The following is an 18,339-nucleotide window of genomic DNA, read 5'->3' on the forward strand; positions in this document are numbered from 1 at the left end:
GAATTGGAAATTTATATGGATAGCAAGAGTACCCAAAGTTCTCCTAATTAGCTACACAGATTTTGAGAGGGATTTTGAACCTTGTGCTTCAGGGTTTAAGCCAATCGAACTAGTAGACACCAGGAGCAGCTTATCTCACATCTGCTACTGTGGGAGGGGGTGGGGGGGCGGTTCTTATAGCTTCCTATACAGCATCTGGACTGGGCACTCTAGGAAATGAGACAGTGGTCAAGAGGGACCTTGGATCTGATCCAGCCTTGGGATTCCTGTTTACGCTGTTTCTTGCTTAAGCTGCTTGGTGGTGCTGCTCCTGCTCGCTATTAAGGCTCTGGTTCAGCGAAGCGTTTGGGCGTGTGGCTGACTTTACTGATGGGTTTAACTCCACTGAGGTCAAAATTAAAACCGAATGAATGCCCAAGTGCTGGGCTGAATTGACTGAAAAGCTTCTGACGTGCAGAGCACGAGACCAATGCGGGATTCAGAGTCCGGGGTTTCAGGATTTATTATGGGATGAGTTGTGATGTTGTATAATAAACACAGTGTAACCCCCGGGCAAATGCGTGTCACGGGTCAGGCCCCCTTGCTCCCAAGCCGTAGGGGATAGGGGAGCCCTGATTCCTTAGGTCAAGCTCTAGTAGCTGATGCTTTTGGTCCTGCAGGTCCCTGGGTCAGTGCCCGGTGGGTTGGCCTGTCCGTTACCATATTGTAGGGCAGTTGTCATGGTATGGGAGCACACCTTGTTAGCAGCCAACTAGTAAATAATAATAATCCTGGTCGGCTAGTCTGTGCTTGAGGACCAAAGTTTGCAGAGCTCAGGACCAGATTGACAAGGGCCCAGCACCCACCATTATCGGTGAAGCTCTGGAATAAACTGCCCAGGGAGGCTGTGGAATCTCCGCCATTGGGGATTTTTAAGAGCAGGTTCTCTTTAAAAGAGAATCAGCCTGCAAAAGGATGAACGCAAACGGCCCGATTAGCCGTGGAACCAAACTCCCAGTGCAGCCGTTGGGTTCGATTCCCTGTTGTGCCATGACCTGGGCCAAGTCAGAGGGACAAGGCAGGGGAGGGAATATCTTGCATTGGCCCGACTTTGGTGCTGACACAGAGTGCTTCGCCTTGGCCAGCCTCTCTGTGCCTGTTTCCCATCTCTACAGTAGGGTTTACATTTCTTGGGGCATTGTGAGGTTAAACACAGTGAAGGCTGCAGGGCTCGGAGACGGTGGGGCGGGAGACAGGGTCCTGGAGTCAGGGCATTCCAGCTTTCTAGCCCAGGCTGTGGGGAATCGATTTGGTGCATTGCTGGCTTGGGTGCAGGCCCTGCCGGGCCAGGAGCCGGCACTTGTTAAAATGCAACCGTTTTTTATTTGGCTCTCCCCAGAGCAAAACACAGGAATGTTTCCCGGGCCAACAGTCAGAAGGATCACATGGTCCCGGAAGCAGGAGGCTGCGAGCTCCGAGGCGAGTGGGAGCGACTGGAGGCGGGGGGCCGGACGAGGGGGTGTAGCGGACAGGCTCGAGCAGCCCCTGAGATGGATCCAGCCGGGGGGGGGGGGGCAGGTGGGATTCTCTGGCCCGCTGTCCAGTGCGGGAGGGGCAGGAGCCTGTGTCCACCACCAGGATGGGGCGGGGGGTCAGCAGTGCCCAGGGCACCTGCTACTGCCAGTGGGGGGAGAGCAGGGCTCTGGGCACCACCCGTAGAGGAACCGACTTAGGAGCAACTGGAAAGCTCCTTCCCAGCCCTGGGCTGCTGGCCCCCTGGCCAGTCTCAGTAGCTCCCCCTCCTATTTGCAGGGAGCTTCCACTCCCCGTGCCGCCCCCCGCCGCGCCCTGCCCCGTACTTAACAGTCAGCACACGAGGAGGCCGACAGATGCCACTCGTGCCGGTGATGCAGCAAAACGCAATTAGCACGTCTCCTCCCCAGAGCACTTTGCACAGGGGGGCAACGGCATTAGCCTCATTTTACAGGTGGGGAAACCGAGGCCCAGCAAGGGCACCCTGCAGGCCAGCGTCAGAGCCCAGGAACCCCGACTCCCAGGCCCCTGCTCCATCCATTAGGCAATGCTGCTGCCCTCGTGTATGCACGTCCCTTTGACTACGTACTGAAAATTTAAGCACGTGCTTTGTGGGTCATTGCCCGGGTCCAGCTCTCCCCGCGGGTGGAGCTGGACTCGTCCCGGGGCCCTAGGGGCCCAGGCCGACGTGCGCGCCCACGAGACGTGCGCTCCTACGGGCTGCTCCGTGCAGTTTCCGTAGCAACAGAACTGTCTCAGCGGGGTGGCGCGTGTGATTTTTGGCCAACATTAGATCTCTCAATGAGCGTGGCCCTGTTCTACCAGTCGGGCTTGGTCCCCGTCCTCGGCAGAGCTGTCCTGGTGTAAACGCCTTTACGCTGGTGTAAGCCACTCCCCAGGCCGGGCGGCGCGGGCTGCTTTAAGGAGACAGGTACTGTTAAAGTGCGACAGCGGCTGGGGGTAGCCAAGCCCTCAGGCACTGAGGCCTGGTTGACGCTGACCTCGACCTTGCTGCACGGCCGAGGGCTGGGAAAAACGTTGTGTTTTGAGACCAGCTAAACCCCCCCCCCACACACATACACACCCCCACACACACACCCTGTAACTGCAGCTGGGGCGATGGAAGAATCGTTCCCTCGCCCCAGCTCCAGCCCCTCAGCGAGGTGGATGAACCACGGTGCTGGAAACCCCTCTCCGGGGGGGTAGGAAATGCCCACGCTACGGCACAATAGCGGCGGCCCCAGAGCCGTGGCCCACGAGCGGAGACTTGCCCAGAACTACGGCGGTTGGGGTGTGAAGAAAGCCATGGAGCTCTGCCCCCTGACGCTTGGTGTAGACAGAACTCCGGGGGTGGCCGAAGGCTTCCGCCGGCCTCACTACCCGTGCGTGGGGACGGGGTGTTCCTGTGCCGGGGGCCAAACCCCTTTCGTTGGTATAGGCTGCATCTCCACCAGCCCAGCTGCCCTCGGGGCGAGAGCCGGCCTCAGGCGCTCAGGCAAGTCTGATGCTCCAAAATTTCACCCGTTACCCAGCTGCCGATTCTGGAGAGTCAGGACGACTTGCTGGCCGTGCCCTCAGCAATAAAACCCTGACGTCAGCATGGCGGCTGGGGCCAGGGGGAAGAGGCCCATGTTCCGTCTGCTCGATAACTGGCACGGAAACTCGCCCCAGGGAGAGCACTGGGTCTCCACGGCTTCTTAACGCTGCCCCAAAACCCACGCTCGCATGTGCAGAGGCGCCTAGCGAAGACAAGGGCAAGTCCACATCCAACCTCTCAAACAGAAACTACCGTCGCTCTCGCCCCCCTGCTCTGACGCCCACGGAGCTCCTGGTTTCCTGTCGTTTATGTGCCATTTTAGTTCATAAAATTAAACACGCTGCAACCTTAGCTAACAGAATGAATATCTGAGCACGTGGCTATTGATATTTACCTTGTAGCAAAGTCTGTACAGCCCTCGGGTATGACAGCCACCGTGGAGTGCCACCGGGGGAGTTCACTGGGGCTTTTGATCCATAGTGGAGGAGCGCCGAACGACTCATTTCTGCCACGCTGTGAGCACTCGGGCACAGCAGGGGGGGCATTATGGAACTATTATCAACCCGTTTTTTGCCCTTTTTTTTTAAACCCAGCTTTACAGCCTTGCCCTTTCTTATCCCTCGGGGAAACACGTTTTAAAACCATTCCCAAGCTGAGGCCAGCACCGCAGGGAGCGTGCGGGGGGCTGTCGTCCTGCGCGGGAAGGAAACCTCTCACTCCATATTGCACATGCAGGGGCGGGGGACACGAAGTCCTCGCTGAACATTAATTACAGTGCAGGGAGCCTGCCGGCTTGCCGTGACGCAGGCCCGCTCCTGAAGCTGGTGCTGTGGGGGCGCTAGACAAAACCATACAAAAGCAGCTAAAAACTCGACTTGAAAACAGCCCTTTTACCCAGCGGAGCTGTGCGAAGTGCCGGCTTCTCCACCAGTGCAATGAGCCCCTTGAAAAGTTCGCAGCTGGGCCAGCTGCGCTCAGAGAAGGGCCCATTTTCATGGCCAAAACTCGCCCCCGCCGAACCCCTTCGTTATTTACATTCCAGTTGTCGCTTGCGGTTGGACAGGGATCTTTAGGCCTGCGTAAACCCTCTGCAAAGTGCCAGCTGGGGGAGGGGAAGCTCAGATGACCCACAGCCTGATTCTCGGGGATGCGCAGGCCACCGCACAAAGGGGCCTTACGGGGGGGGGGAGGGGGTGGAAGCAGCCCTTTAGCAATCCCCTGTGGGGCAGGGGGGCCCCGGCAGGTGCAGAGATAGCAGAAGGGCTCGACCCCGTGCCTGCCCCGGTGGCAGGGACAGACGGAGCGTATGGCCGTAGCAGCGTGGGCCCCACAGCGATTCTCAGCGTGCCAGGTAGGCATGGGAAGCAGGGTGTCACTTACACCAAGGGGCGGGGCGGGGGCGGAAAACAGGGAGTGCAAAGGTGGCTTCAAGCTCCCTGCATTCTCCTTCCCCTCTGGCAGGCGCAACGTGGGTTTGAACCAGAGTCAGATCTGCTGCTGCGTCTCCGGCCACCTGCTGCTGGAAATGTCCCCGGAAGTGGCTCCCTGGCGAACGCGGTGGGTTAGCTCCAGGTCAGGTCAGCACCACGCTCCTTAGCCCAGGACTGCAGCTCCAACACCAGGCTTGGCTGGGAGCTGGCCCCGCTGAATGCTCTACCAGAAACATCCTCAGCAGGGAAGCTGGGGTTCCTCGAACCCAGGGCGGGCAGGGAGAGAATTTGCCAGTAGCAGAATAGCCCATCGCTGGCCCCTCCTGGGAATCCCACAGCCTGGGTGAGCTGAGCCAGGAGAGGCTGGATGGACCCGCCCCAGTCTGAGCTGCTCTGGCCAGTCCAAAAAATAAACCCAGCCATTCCGCTCATGTAACAGGATGAAAAACGAGCCCCGGGGTCTCGAAAAACCGGTAAAACCTGCCTCGAAAGTGAAAGACAATCACAAGCGTTTGAAGGGCCGAGAGGCTGGTTATGTTTACGGGCCAGACCGTCCGCTGGCGTAAAGCGGCATGGCGCCAGGATTTAACGCGGCAGGTCCATGTCTGTGCAGCACGTAGTGCGGGGTGTCCTGGCACAGGAGCGATGGTATCACAACACCCCTGATAAATAACGTGCAGCGCCTTGCACAATAGGGCCTTGGGCTGTGACTGGGGATCCCACCGTAACCCATGCGTGATGCTGACTGGTGCCAGCGGCGGGTCTGGCCCGCGCTCGTCGGCTTGCAGTACCTAGCCGATTGGCCAGACCACCACACGGCTTTGCTGAGTGCGCAGCAACATTAAGTCCCACAGCCCCCGAGGCCGGCAGCGTGGCATCCTGCAGCCCGCTACCCTACAAGCTGCTTTTCCCACCTGCTTCGCGTGTCTCCTGCCAGGCGTGTGCCGAGGGGGAGCGGCTTTTCTCTGCAGCTCAGCCGTGGGGCTGTCACCGATGTGCTAAATTTGTCAGTTGCTAGAGAACAAAGTCTGTGCTGGTAATTAACACTTCCTGGAGAGAAGCACAACGAGACCGACATCCACAGCGGCTGTTCTGGTACGATCCTGCGCAAAGCCTGCAGATGCAGACTTTTTTTCTGGCCATTGCAGGTTTCCTTTGGCATCCTGCCCTTGGAAGTGGGAGATGTGGGTGGCCGGGCGGGGGGGGGGGGTTGCTGTTTTAATTCTGCCCCACAACCATCATACAAAACGTGCTGGGGCGTTACTTTGCCTCTAAAGGACAGCTCGACGGGCCAGGACGTTGGCGTGAGTGACAGCACCACCCGGCAAACTCAACTCACGCTGGAGTCAGAGTTTGGGTCAATGGAGCGATGCTGATTTCCACCAGTTGGGGCTCTAGCCCCCTTGGCTCCAGTGAAGCTATGGCTGATTTCCACCACCCGAGGGCCCATAAAGAGCAAGCCAGCCAAGTGCTAGAATTCACTAACCTCTGCGAGCTGGGGGCAGATGTCGGGGGGGAGGGGGTCTCCTGGCTGTCTCTGAGAGAGGTGTGACGAAGTGGGACTGTTCTTAATGTTTCCTCTGAATAGTGTGGGGGTGCCTCAGTTTCCCCTAGGCAGTTCTTAAGTATCTAGGGGGTGGGGTAAGGGTGTATGATCGTTGCAGAGCCCTAGAGGGCAGGTGTGTGCAGGGGTCTGGACACAGAGAATGGCTGACACCCTGTTTCCTGGCCACTGATGGCCTGGGCCCTTCCCCCCTGCAAGGTGAGAGCTGAAGGGTTGGAGAACAAAGGAATCGGGTGACCTCCTGGCCCGGGAAAGGGACAAAGCCCAGAGGAAGAGGGGCTGGAGGGAGTTTCAGTTTGGGGCTGGCTGGGGACATGGAGTGAAGGGCAGACGGGGTGGTCTGGCTCACTGCCCCCCAAAATGGACCCAGCTGAGGGGTCCTGTTCTCTGCACCTACAAGCTCTGTGTTAGACCATGTTCCTGTCTAATAAACCTCTGTTTTACTGGCTGGCTGAGAGTCCCGTCTGACTGCGGAGTTGCGGGGCAGGACCCTCTGGCTTCCCCAGGACCCCGCCTGGGCGGACTCGCTGTGGGAAGCGCACAGAGGGGCAGAGGATGCTGAATGCTCCGAGGTCAGACACAGGAAGGGGGAAGCCGGGTGAGCTGTGTCCCCTGCAGACAGGCTGCTCCCCGAGAGGAGACTTCCCCAGAGTCCTGCCTGGCTTCAGTTCCAGAGCATCGCCCGGGGACTCCGTGACAACAGGAAGGGAAGTTTAACAGGCTGTGGCTGTAGTAACCCGGGAGCAGGAGCAGCCTGCGTGATCTGCACCCAAACGCTGACTGACAGGGGTAATGGGGCGCTCAGACCATAAACTTAGTGGCCTGCAATGAAACGAGTTTGCTGGGTCTCAGCGCAGTTCCTGGCAAGACACATGAACCATGCTGGTCCCCAGCTGTTCTGTCTGTTCCAAAAAGAACTAGAAAAGTTCCTGGAGGACAGGTCCATCAATGGCTATCAGCCAGGATGGGCAGGGACGGAGTTTCTAGCCTCTGTTTGCCAGAAGCTGGGAATGGGCGACAGGGGATGGATCACTGGGTGATTCCCTGTTCTCGTCATTCCCTCGGGTGCCCCTGGCACTGGCCACTGTCAGCAGATAAGACACTGGGCTGGATGGACCCTTGCTCTGACCAGTCTGGCCGGTCGTATGTTCTTATACCTGAGGACAGACTGGCCCATTCCTGCTAGCCAGGGGACAGAGACCCAGCACATTTGTTTCCCCGCAGGCCCGATTGTGTTTGGTGGCTCCTGCCTCCCCCCAGGTGGGAAACTGGGACCTAGACGTTCAGATCCCAGCGGGCCACGTACCCATTCTCCCCTGCACACGCCGTCCAGCCAGGCGCTGGATTAGGCAACACCCCTGACCCCGCGTGCTTCAGTACAATCATTGCTGGGCCTGGGCCAGCTCATGACCCATTTCCCAAAGCCGGAGAACGGATATTTAAGGCAAGACACCAGCTTTCTGGAGCGGAGACAAACCGGAAGCTCCAGGGTGGGGCTGGGGAAGGGAAAAGGCAGGAGCAGATCCGAGCCAGGAAGCCCAGGGACAGGAGCTGCCCGCGGAGGTGGCTGTATGGAGGCAGGCCGGGGCTGGCCAGAGAACACAGTTTGGCAGGAGCTTCTGAAGTGGCCCGAGGACGGATGCAACAACAAACAAACAAACCAGCCGGTCCGGCCAGCGCCCCGGCCGCAGGGACGCACCGTCGGGTTCCCCTCCAGCAGCCCCTGCACTCGCGGCTCCAGCCGCCGGCCGGCTCAGGTCTGCATGAGCTGTATCCCGTAGACGGCACTGTCGCGGCCGAGGCAGGTGGCTTTGGAGGAGCTCTCGGCGTCCTGCACGTTGTACTCCCCCTTCTTGCAGGCGGTGGATTTGAGGTAATAGACGAGCCCGGCCGTCCCACCCAGCAGCAGGACGGCCACCCCCACGGTCAGGGCGGCAACAATGAGTCTGTTATCTGGCGGGGGGGAGGGACACGCAGCTTAGGCTCCAGGAGGAAAGACAGTCCCTGCCCCAGAGAGCTTCCAGGCTAGACAGAGGCATCAAGCAGGGAAGGGACATGCCCAAGGTCACACGGCAGGGCAGAGGTGGGGAAGGGAAACCGAGGCACAGAGTGGGGCTGCAGCTTGCCCAGGGTTGCTCAGCAGGCCAGTAGTGGAGCTGGGAATAGACGGCAGGTTGCCTGGGTCCCCGCACAGACCCCCAGCCTCCCCCCGCCAGGCAGCTTCTGTTACAAAGCCAGCAGAGAGAGACTCGCCCCAGGTCCTGCCTCCTCGCCCACCGCGCGGCAGGGAACGTGGCCCCCCAGGGCTGCCGCAGAACACTGAGGAACCCCAGAGGGGGTCTGTCCCCCCCCCACACACTTTGCCCTTCCCTGGCGTCCTCGCCCTCTGGTCTCTACCTGTCACCTGGATTTGGAGCTGGCCCAGGTGCTGCCCGTGGGCGTTGGAGACCCTGCAGACGTACACGCCGCGGTTGTGCCTGTCGGCACCGGCCACGCTCACGGTGCTGTTATCGGCCGAGCAGTGGACATTGGGGGCGGGGGGCACGGTCCAGCGGTAGGCGGGCGCCGGGGAGCCCTCGGCGCGGCAGCTAATGTTGAAGTTTGCGCCGCGTGGGACGGTGGCAGAAGGGCTGACGGCCAGGAGCAAGACGACGGGCCTGTCTGGAGAGAGAAAGGTCACACACTGAGCAGCCATGTGGCCCCGGGTCCCTCTGCGGCCCCTGCTCGCCCACACACCGCCCCGTGCCGTGGGGGAGCACCCCCCCCATTCTACAGCGGGGCACCGAGAGATGCCCTAGGCCGTGCAAGGATGGCACTGAGGTCTCCCGAGTCCCAGGTTAGTGCACTAACCACTGCGCCATCCTACCTCTCTCTTGGCTCCCTTTGCTCAGTCAGCCCCGGACCTCCCCCACCGCCATTTCTCCATCTGTAAGCAGGAGCTTTCTCCTCTGAGCTCTGGTAAAGCCTCCCTGTGTTCAGCAGCAGGGCAGACCCCTGGGGTCAAACCCTGGCTCTGCCACAGACGCCCCACGTGAGCTTGGACCCGTCACCCAATTTGCCTCAATTTTCCCCAGCCATAAAATGGGGCTAACACTGGCTGAGCAGCTGGCCAGGAGCGCCCGGTGCGATGCTGTGACGGTCGGGGCTGACGGCCCCTCGGCTGTGCAAACAGGCGCAGGGAGGCGATTTTACCCGGCGAGACCGAGCCGGGAACGCTGTGGCCGGTTCTGACTTGGTGAGGGAAGTGGGAAGAGCGGCTCCAGCACAGGTGAGAGCCCCACGGGTTCGAGGGGGAGGAAACGCCTGACCGGCAGCAAGGAGCGTACCGTGCTTTGCTGCTCAGACAGAACCCTGCGTGGGGAGCCGGTCCCAGCTGCCAGGCGCTGTCCCGGGCGGAAATCCCGGGGACGGGCCCCGTCACCTCGCTGAGGGAGGCAGAACAGGCCCCACTGGCTGGCTGGTGAAATGGCCTCTGGCCGCGTGCAGCGCCCAGCCGGGGCCCAGGGAACGTCTACGGGGCTAGGGACGGGCTCGTGCTGCGGCCCCAGAAACGGCCGTGTAGACACTGCGGCTCCAGCTGGAGCTCCGAGAGCTGCAGTGGGGAGCAGCCTTCAGACACTGGCTCCGGGGCCCTGCGGCCATTTGTACAGCGCTGGCGCGGCGACTGATAACCCAGCACCCCCCCCAGCTCCTCCGCCCCAGACCCCAGCTCGCGTCTCCCCGGCCCGCTGGGTTCTCCCTCTGGCTGTGATTGGTTTTAGCTCTCTCTTTGAGAAGCATTTCGGGCGGAGCTGGTGTGACGGACGCCAGGCGAGCGGGAGGGGAATCGGCCGCAATCGCGCCGTCTTGGGAGCGTCCCGGTGGCGCTCGCCCTCCTGCCTTGCCCCGGGCAGCGAGGAGCTCAGCACTTTGCAGCTGGGCCCGACACCCAGGGGACCCCCCGGCTAGTGTTCGCGAGCCAGGCCCGGCGCAGGGGAATCGGGAGGGGGCCAGTAAATGGAGCCAGCAGCGGCAAGTACACGAGACTCTGAACTTTCTTTCGCGGTCAGTAATTTCCCGTGCGGTTAGTAACACGGGGCCGGGTGCAGAGGCTGGGCTCGTCTAGGAATGTCCAGGGTCAGCTTCCCCCTGCTGTGCTTGGACCAGCCCAAAATCAGAGCAGCTGCACTTTGCACGCACTGGGCCGGAGTCCCAGCTGCTCCATTCCCGCGCTTCTGGCAGGGACTGGCTGAGACTGAGCTCGCTGGGGCAGGGGCTGTTACTCCATTCCGTGTCTGTGCAGCCCCTATTGCCATGGGGCCCTGGGCACTGCCGTAATTCACCTAACAAATAATGTACAGCTCCCTGCACACAGGGGTCCTGCTCCATGGCTGGGGCCCGTAGGCTCTGCCGTAATGGTGTGGCAATAGCAACAGGAGCCATTTGTGCTGCCTGTCTTCTGGGGTCATGCAGGGCTCTCGCCCAGCCCACAGGGTGAATCAGAGCAGCCTTGGGGCTGCTCTAACTCACACTCTGCACCCTGTGGCCCCTGGGGAGCAGCAGATACTGCACAGCCGTGTGCTCCAGCCACGCGCCAGATTCACAGATTCCAAGGCCAGACAGGATCACCTAGTCTGACTTCCTGCGGAGCACAGGCCAGAGACCTGCCCCAATGCCATATGCCGGGGGCTGGGAGCAGGGTCTTTATGCCAGCTGGGCACCTGTCTGGGAGGGGGATTCTCAGGGAGCTGTTCCCACCCCCTATGCTGACCGCGCAGCCTGAGGGTCACACGTAGGGCGAGCCAGGCCCGGGCAGTCTTGTGCCACGCTGGCGCACGATCGGGACTCACATTCCACCCGCACGGTGACCGCCCTCCTCGCCGACCCGTGGCGGTTGATGGCCGTGCACCAGTAGGTGCCAGAGTCATTCCGGCTCACGTTCCGCTCGCCGCTAAACTCGTCAGCTGCTCCCTCCTTGGCGCATGGGACGCGGGGGACGGGGATCCCGTCCGCCTCACAGGCCAGGGTGTGCAGGGTCCCCTCCAGCCACGCCCGGGTACTGGGGCAGCTGGACTCGTCCATGGTGGGCTTGTCTGGAAGGCAGAGAACAAGGGCCCACTATTCAGTACCTCAAAGAAGCCCCGCGGCTCCCCCAGCCCGCGGCTCCGTTTTCTGTTAGGTGAACCCCGGCCGAGTGCTCCTGCTGGGCCACCTTTTCGACCGCCAGGTTCCTAGTCCAGGCAGGGGCAGGGTAACCGGGGAGCGGCCACGCGGCAGCCGAAAGAGACACTGTCTCTGGGGCAGCGCCTCGCCCTCAGAGCCGAGCTCCCCGACACAACGGCTGTTGTAACAGAGGGGCCCCGGGCCGCTCTGCTCTCAGGGCCGCAGACGAGCTGTGAGGGAGCGGGGGGGTTTCTCGTTGTTTTCAATGGTTTGCAGGCAGAGGGGGTGGGACTCAGTTTCCCTGGGGGTTACTGGTTTTACGAGGTGGTGGGAGAGGGGGTTTGTGGGGACACAGGGCCAGCGACTGGCCTGGCGAATGGAGACCCCATTGACAGGTGACCGGGAGGCCCAGCTCAGGAGTCCCAGCCGGGTCTGGCCAGTGGGGAGACAATGGGCTGCGGAGAGGGGACCCTGGTGACCTGACCAGCCAGTCCCAGCCAGAGGGGCCAGAGGACAGAAGAGGGGAGAGGGGGCCCAGGCGACCCTGTTCACCTGGAGAGAAGACAATGGACAGAGGGGGGGCTTGGGGCCGATGACATCAGATACCCAGCTGGGAAGCAGGGGGGCTTGGGGCTGGAGAGAGGGGGCAGGCAGAGCCCCCCTGGATGCAGGGGAGACTGGGATGTGCTGTGTTGAGGGGTGCCAGGCCTGAGGCCCGGAGAGTTTCCTGTGCTGGGTTCAATGCTCAGTAAACCCTCCTGTGTAACCCTGACTGAGCATCGCTCTGGTCTAGAGAACGGGGGGGTGGGGGCATTATTCCCTCTGGGAGCGGAGGCCCCGGGGCTCCAGAGCCAGGGGACTCCCTGAGGGGTCCCACGGCAGAGACAGGCGGGCTGAGGCTCCGAGAGGTGCGGCTCCAGGGGGCGGAGAGGCCTATGGCTTAACCCCGAGAGAGGTGGCCCCCCGAGAAGGGCAGTCACACCGAAGGGGGTTCCTCCCAGTCCTGGGAGTCCGTGACACAAGCACCTGCTGGATGAGGCAAGCGGACAATTGTACGTGGCTGCCGGGAGGGCCGGGGCAGAGCTGGAATTCACTGCGCGCACGGGCTGCGCTGTTGTGTATGTGCTGGGGAAGTGCAAAGAGAAACCCCTCGCAAACCGCCCCGGAGCCCGTGGGCAGGGCCCCGGTACAGTAACCCACAGACCGGCCAGGGAGGGTGCCAATGGAGACCGGCCCAGCCCTGGGTGGAGGTTGGGGGGCAGGGGTGGGCCTGGCCCAGGGATGGGGGTTGATGCAGGCACCAGCCTGGCCCGCGAGGGCAGTGCTACCTGCCAGGCTGTAAACTCACATTCGAGGGTGATGGTGACCGTCTTCGTAGCCGAGCCGTGAGGATTTGTGGCGTTGCACTGGTAGGTGCCCATGGGGTCCGTGAGGCCCAGCCCCTGGCCCAGGCGGTACGAGACCCCGTCTTTGGTGCACACGACCTCTGGGGCTGGGATGCCATCGGCGTCACAGGAGAACGCCTGCGGCATCCCCTTGACCCAGGTCCAGGCACTTGGGCAGCTGAGCTCGTCCATTGATGGCTTATCTGGAAGGCAGATGGGCCGGAGGTTAGGTTCGGGGTCTGGAGTCACGGAGAGAAACCTCTGACCCCCAAGCTGGACTGGGATTGATGAATTAATTAGGAGCGTGGTGCACAGCAGAAAGGCACGGATGTTACCCGGTGTGCGAGAACCGACCCTGACAGCCTATGACAAGCGTGACCAGCCGGTTTCCGTGCTTGCCCATTTACAGCATCTCACACTCAGACCCTACTTCCCGAGGGCATCTGCAGCGCCAGTCCCTAGTCATAGAAGATCAGGGTTGGAAGGGACCTCAGGAGGTATCTAGTCCAACCCCCTGCTCAAAGCAGGACCAATCCCCACCTAAATCATCCCAGCCAGGGCTTTGTCAAGCCTGAGCTTAAAAACTTCTAAGGGAGGAGATTCCACCACCTCCCTAGGTAACGCATTCCAGTGTTTCACCACCCTCCTAGTGAAAAGTTTTTCCTAATATCCAACCTAAACCTCCCCCACTGCAACTTGAGACCATTACTCCTTGTTCTGTCCTCTTCTACCACTGAGAATAGTCTAGATCCATCCTCTTTGGAACCCCCTTCAGGTAGTTGAAAGCAGCTACCAAATCCCCCCTCATTCTTCTCTTCTGAAGTCTAAACATCCCCAGTTCCCTCAGCCTCTCCTCATAAGTCATGTGTTCCAGTCCCCTAATCATTTGTGTTGCCCTCCGCTGGACTCTTTCCAATTTTTCCACATCCTTCTTGTAGTGTGGGGCCCAAAACTGGACACAGTACTCCAGATGAGGCCTCACCAATGTCGAATAGAGGGGGACGATCACGTCCCTCGATCTGCTGGCAATGCCCCTACTTATACATCCCAAAATGCCATTGGCCTTCTTGGTAACAAGGGCACACTGCTGACTCATATCCAGCTTCTTGTCCACTGTAACCCCTAGGTCCTTTTCCGCAGAACTGCTGCCGAGCCATTCGGTCCCTAGTCTGTAGCAGTGCATGGGATTCTTCCGTCCTACGTGCAGGACTCTGCACTTGTCCTTGTTGAACCTCATCAGATTTCTTTTGGCCCAATCCTCTAATTTCCCTAGGTCACTCTGGACCCCATCCGTCCCCTCCGGCGTATCTACCTCTCCCCCCAGCTTAGTCAGTCCCTTTCTCTGACTCCAGCCGAGCTGGGTTTTCAGCACAGTCCCAAACTGTGTCACATTTCAGACATTCCTTAGCTGCCTAATTAACCTCTACTGCTGACGAGGTGTTTGCCCTGGGCACGCTGTATTTATATGTCCTCCTGGCTGGGCTGCTTCGGCTGCTGCTCAGTCCTGCTCGCCGGGCGCTGTGTCAAAGGTCACTGTCTCTTTCCTAATGAGTTTTGCGCGCTTGTACTTTTCCCTTCTTCGCATGGCCCTGGAGGACGACGGGAGCCTGGTTCTCAGCTCCACTGAACAGAGGCGCTGCCAGACTGGCTCAGCCCAGGGGCCCGTCTGACCCGGTGTCCCGTCTCCAACGGGGCCCAGCCCCAGCAGCTTCAAAGGGAAGTGCAGGACACCCTGAGGAGGCAGCGAAGGGCTAACCTTCCCCGAGGGACAGTTCCCTCCTGATCCCCATGAGATCTCGGTCGGGGTCTGGGCAGCGCCCGCCCGGCACAACGGGGCCCCTGATCGGGAGCTTCCATCCAACCAACCAACCGACCAAGACCAGCTGCAGGGCATGGGTTTAACTCAGCCGACTGCTCCACCCACGGCAGAACAAGACCAGGGGTTAGGACGGGGCAGGGGGGTCTAGGGCAAGTGACTAACTCGGGCATAGCTGGGGCCCTCCCGGGCTCTGCAGGGATCCAGTCTTTGCTGACTTACATTCCACCCGGATGGTCACCTCCCGGCGGGCTGAGCCATGGGTGTTGGCGGCAGTGCAGTGGTAAGTCCCAGCGTGCTCTCTCGCCACCCGACGCTGCACCCCCACGCCGTAGGGTGCCCCGTCCTTTGTGCACACCACCGCCGGGGCCGGGTTCCCCCACGCCAGGCAGGCCAAGCTTTGCTCCGTCTCCTCCACCCAGGTCCGGGTCCTGGCACAGCCGGCATTGTCCATTTCAGGCCCATCTGGAAGAGACGGAACCAGGACCCGTTTTTAAAGGGGAAGCTACGGCACGAGAGCAGGGCTGGTTCCCCTGCCACGTGCTTTGGCCCCGCCCCGCTCCGGAGGGGGCTGGGGGGGGGACTCGGGGGCTGTCACTGCGTCCCCGGGCGATGCTGTGGAGCTGCTCCCCATGAAGCCAGGCAGGACTCTGGGGCAGTCGCCTTCCTATGAGCAGCCTGTCTGCAGGACACACAGCTCACCCGGCTTCCCCCTTCCCGGGTCTGACCTCGGAGCATTCAGCATCCTCTGCCCTTCCCTGTGCTTCCCACAGCGAGTCCGCCCAGGCGGGGTCCTGGGGCAGCCAGAGGGTCCTGCCCCCCAACTCCGCAGTCAGACAGGACTCTCGGCCAGTCGGTAAAACAGAAGGTTTATTAGACGACAGGAACATGGTCTAAACCAGAGCTTGTAGGTACAGAGAACAGAACCCCTCAGCTGGGTCCATTTTGGGGGGGGCAGTGAGCCAGACAACCCTGTCTGCCCTTCACTCCATGTTTCCAGCCAGCCCCAAACTGAAACTCCCTCCAGCCCCTCCTCCTCTGGGCTTTGTCCCTTTCCCAGGCCAGGAGGTCACCGGATTCCTTTGTTCTCCAACCCTTTAGCTCTCACCTTGCAGGGAGGAAGGGCCAGGCCATCAGTTGCCAGGAAACAGGGTGTCGGCCATTGTCTGTGTCCAGACCCCTGCACACACCTGCCCTCTAGGGCTCTGCAATGATCATACACCCTTACTCCACCCCCTAGAGACTTAAGAACTGCCTAGGGGAAACTGAGGCACCCCTACACTATTCAGAGGAAACATTAGGAACAGTCCCACTTCGTCACAGGGGCCCATTCAGAACTTGGCCCCTCTGACAAGGTTACTGCCTGAGGGGTGGGGTGGGGGCAAACTCATCTCATGCAGGGCCCAGGGAGAAACTGTCGGAGGGGGATACTCTTCAGTCGCTATCAGTCTGGGGACGATAGAGGAGGAGAACTCCTCCTCTCCACCTGGGGCCAGATTGGAGACAGACCCCCCTAGGGGGGGAAAGGCCCTTGTCCCATTCCCTGTCCTGAGCCATGTCCTGGGGTGGGTTGGGGCCGGCACCCCCCGGAGGGGAAAGGCCGCATCCCCCATTCTCCATACCCCAAGCCAGCCAGTCCCCCAAGCAAAGGGGAATCTTGGCAATCACACACTCCCCCTTCGTCTGACCCGTCTTGCGTTTGCTGGGACTGCGTCACTTCTAGCCAGGCACTGAAGCCACGAGCACCCGACACTGGGGAGCCCAGCTGCGTGGGGCCATCAGCTCCCCAGGGCCCCCACAGGCTGCGATCCCTGCCCTTACATTCGACATGGATTGTCACGTCCTGCCGGCCGTCCCGTGCACATTGGTTGCACTGCAGCGATAGACCCCCGCGTGGCCTCTGGTGACGTTCTGCACGCTGCCGGCATCGTACACCTGGCTGCCCTTGTGGCAGGAGACCTCCGGCGTCGGGTTTCCGTCGGCTTCACAGGCCAGCTGCTGCTGGGTCCCCTCGAGCCACGTCTGGTGACTTGGGCAGCCGGACTCGTCCAGCGTAGGCTTGTCTGGAAGAGAGAGAAGAGTAAGGCTGGCGTGGGAAGGATTGATGAGCATGACGCCTTCGCTCCGTCTGAATGCCCTGATCTGTCCACTCCCCTCTCGACGCGGGGGCCGTGCGTTCCCTGCAGGGGAAAGGCCCCATGTCCCATTCGCACACCACAGCTCGGGCTGGGCTCCCGCCAGCCCTGAAGATCAGGGTTTGCAGCGTCCCCTCGAGCCACGTCCGGGGACTCGGGCACTAGACTCATCCATTTCGGGCTCATCCAAAAGTGCAGAGAGACAGAACTCGAGTCGTTGCCCATCACGCTCTGCTCTCTCTCCCAGGGGTGGCAGGAGGATCAATGACCTGGGTCACTGGACTTTTTGCTTCCCGAGGGCCCCAGCGGCAGGGCAATGGGTGCGTGGAGGGGCGAGAGGTCTCCTGGTGGGAGCTCTGGGACTCGGACTGCAGCCCCCCACACAGCACAGCCCCGGAGCACGTGCCGAACATTGAGCACGTCAGTCCCGCCGGTGCGTGCTGAGAAAGTGAAGCACGGGCTCAAGTGCCATGCCAAACAGGGACGGACGTCAGTGTCCACCCATCTCGGCACCTGCCCTGGGCCATGGGACCTGCTCACTACGCTAAAGCTTTAGGCACGCCCTTAAGTGCTTCGCAGAGACAAAGGCCTCGCACACTGCAAGGCTACTGGGTTGTGGCCAATAATAACCCCAGCTGCGAGTCCTCGTGCCATAGCTCCCACCTTCCGGCCAGGGGCTTTCTGCATGAGGTGCCAAGCACAAGCCTGCTCAATGATTGCAGTCGACACAGAGGCACAGAGAGGGGAAGAGACATGCCCAAGGCCACGCAGTGTGTCTATAGCAGAGCTGGGAACATAGGCTAGGAATCCTGGCTCCCAGCCTCCTTCCTCTAACCCACCAGATCCCAATCCTCTCCTTGAACTAGGCATAGAAACCCAGGAGTCCTGACTCCCACCCCCCCACATTCCAACCAACAGACTCCCCTCCTTCGGCTCGCTCTCAACTCCATTCTGTATCATCAGACACCTGTGCAGGCTCTCCCTCCTCACTGGGCCGATGGGGAGTGCAAATGGGTTTGTCCGGCAGCATCTCTCTCTGTGTCCCTATTAATTTCTGTTAACGAGGGTTTATAAGGAAGCCCGGGGGGTGCGACAGCAACGTGGGTTCTGCTGCTGAGGCTGCCAGTCAGACAGAGCAGAGATGGGGCCGACAACCAGGCGGCTGGATGGCACAATGGTTAGGGACCCAACTCTCTCCTCTGCCAGGCTTCCCGTGCCTCAGTTTCCCCACCTAGCCCGTGGGGATAAGGGCACGGCCCTGCCTCAGAGGGGTGCACGAGGATAAAGGCACTGAAGGTTTTGAGATGCTCCAGTGTGACCATCCCAGGGGCCCCGGTAGGAGGGCGTAAGATGCCACCCGCTCAGGCTTTGCCCTGGTGTCAGTAACCGCGGGACAGGCGGGGGCAGGAACACGGGCACTCCAGCCCCCGTGGTGAAGAAGAGGTGGGGTCTGTGCGCAAATCGGCACCGCTCCCGACTCACAGAGGACGATGAGCTGGGCGGACGTGTTCTTTACGAAGGAATGGGCTGCCCAGGGCGAGGTTCCCTTCGCACGTGAACTGCCTCCCGTTGTCTCCCTTGCGGGCCGTCAGCGTGAGCTGCAGGCAGGGGCTGGTGCCCGGACGCCAGGGTTCGCTCGGAGTCTCTGAGCTGCAGCGTAGTGCCGGGGGGCTGGGAGGCAGGGGAACAGCACGTGAGGCTCACGTTCCTGTTCACGAGGGCCCGTGGCTGGTCGATCTCCAGGACAGGCTGAGGGAAACCTGCAGGGGACCGAGGCAAAGCTGCTGTGAAATAATCAGGGACTCTGAGATAGCGCGT

At 61.0% G+C, this 18,339-nt stretch overlaps 1 protein-coding gene across 1 annotated transcript in view; it reads right to left on the reverse strand.

The window, feature by feature from the left end:
- Window positions 1-3,924: 3,924 nt before the first annotated feature.
- The window catches only part of ICAM5 (intercellular adhesion molecule 5), an 18,129-nt gene continuing 3,714 nt past the window's right edge, over window positions 3,925-18,339 (reverse strand). The window contains exons 4-10 of the mRNA XM_078849708.1: window positions 18,004-18,119; window positions 16,208-16,368; window positions 14,609-14,851; window positions 12,534-12,773; window positions 10,873-11,115; window positions 8,111-8,704; window positions 3,925-8,020 (exon numbers count right to left, since the gene is read on the reverse strand). Of these exons, the coding sequence (XP_078705834.1) occupies window positions 7,797-8,020; window positions 8,111-8,704; window positions 10,873-11,115; window positions 12,534-12,773; window positions 14,609-14,851; window positions 16,208-16,368; window positions 18,004-18,119 (1,821 nt within the window). The 3' untranslated portion in view covers window positions 3,925-7,796. The remainder of the gene's footprint in view (window positions 8,021-8,110; window positions 8,705-10,872; window positions 11,116-12,533; window positions 12,774-14,608; window positions 14,852-16,207; window positions 16,369-18,003; window positions 18,120-18,339) is intronic.

Source organism: Lepidochelys kempii, chromosome 20, assembly GCF_965140285.1.
Source record: "Lepidochelys kempii isolate rLepKem1 chromosome 20, rLepKem1.hap1, whole genome shotgun sequence".
Classification (NCBI taxonomy): Eukaryota; Metazoa; Chordata; order Testudines; family Cheloniidae; genus Lepidochelys; species Lepidochelys kempii.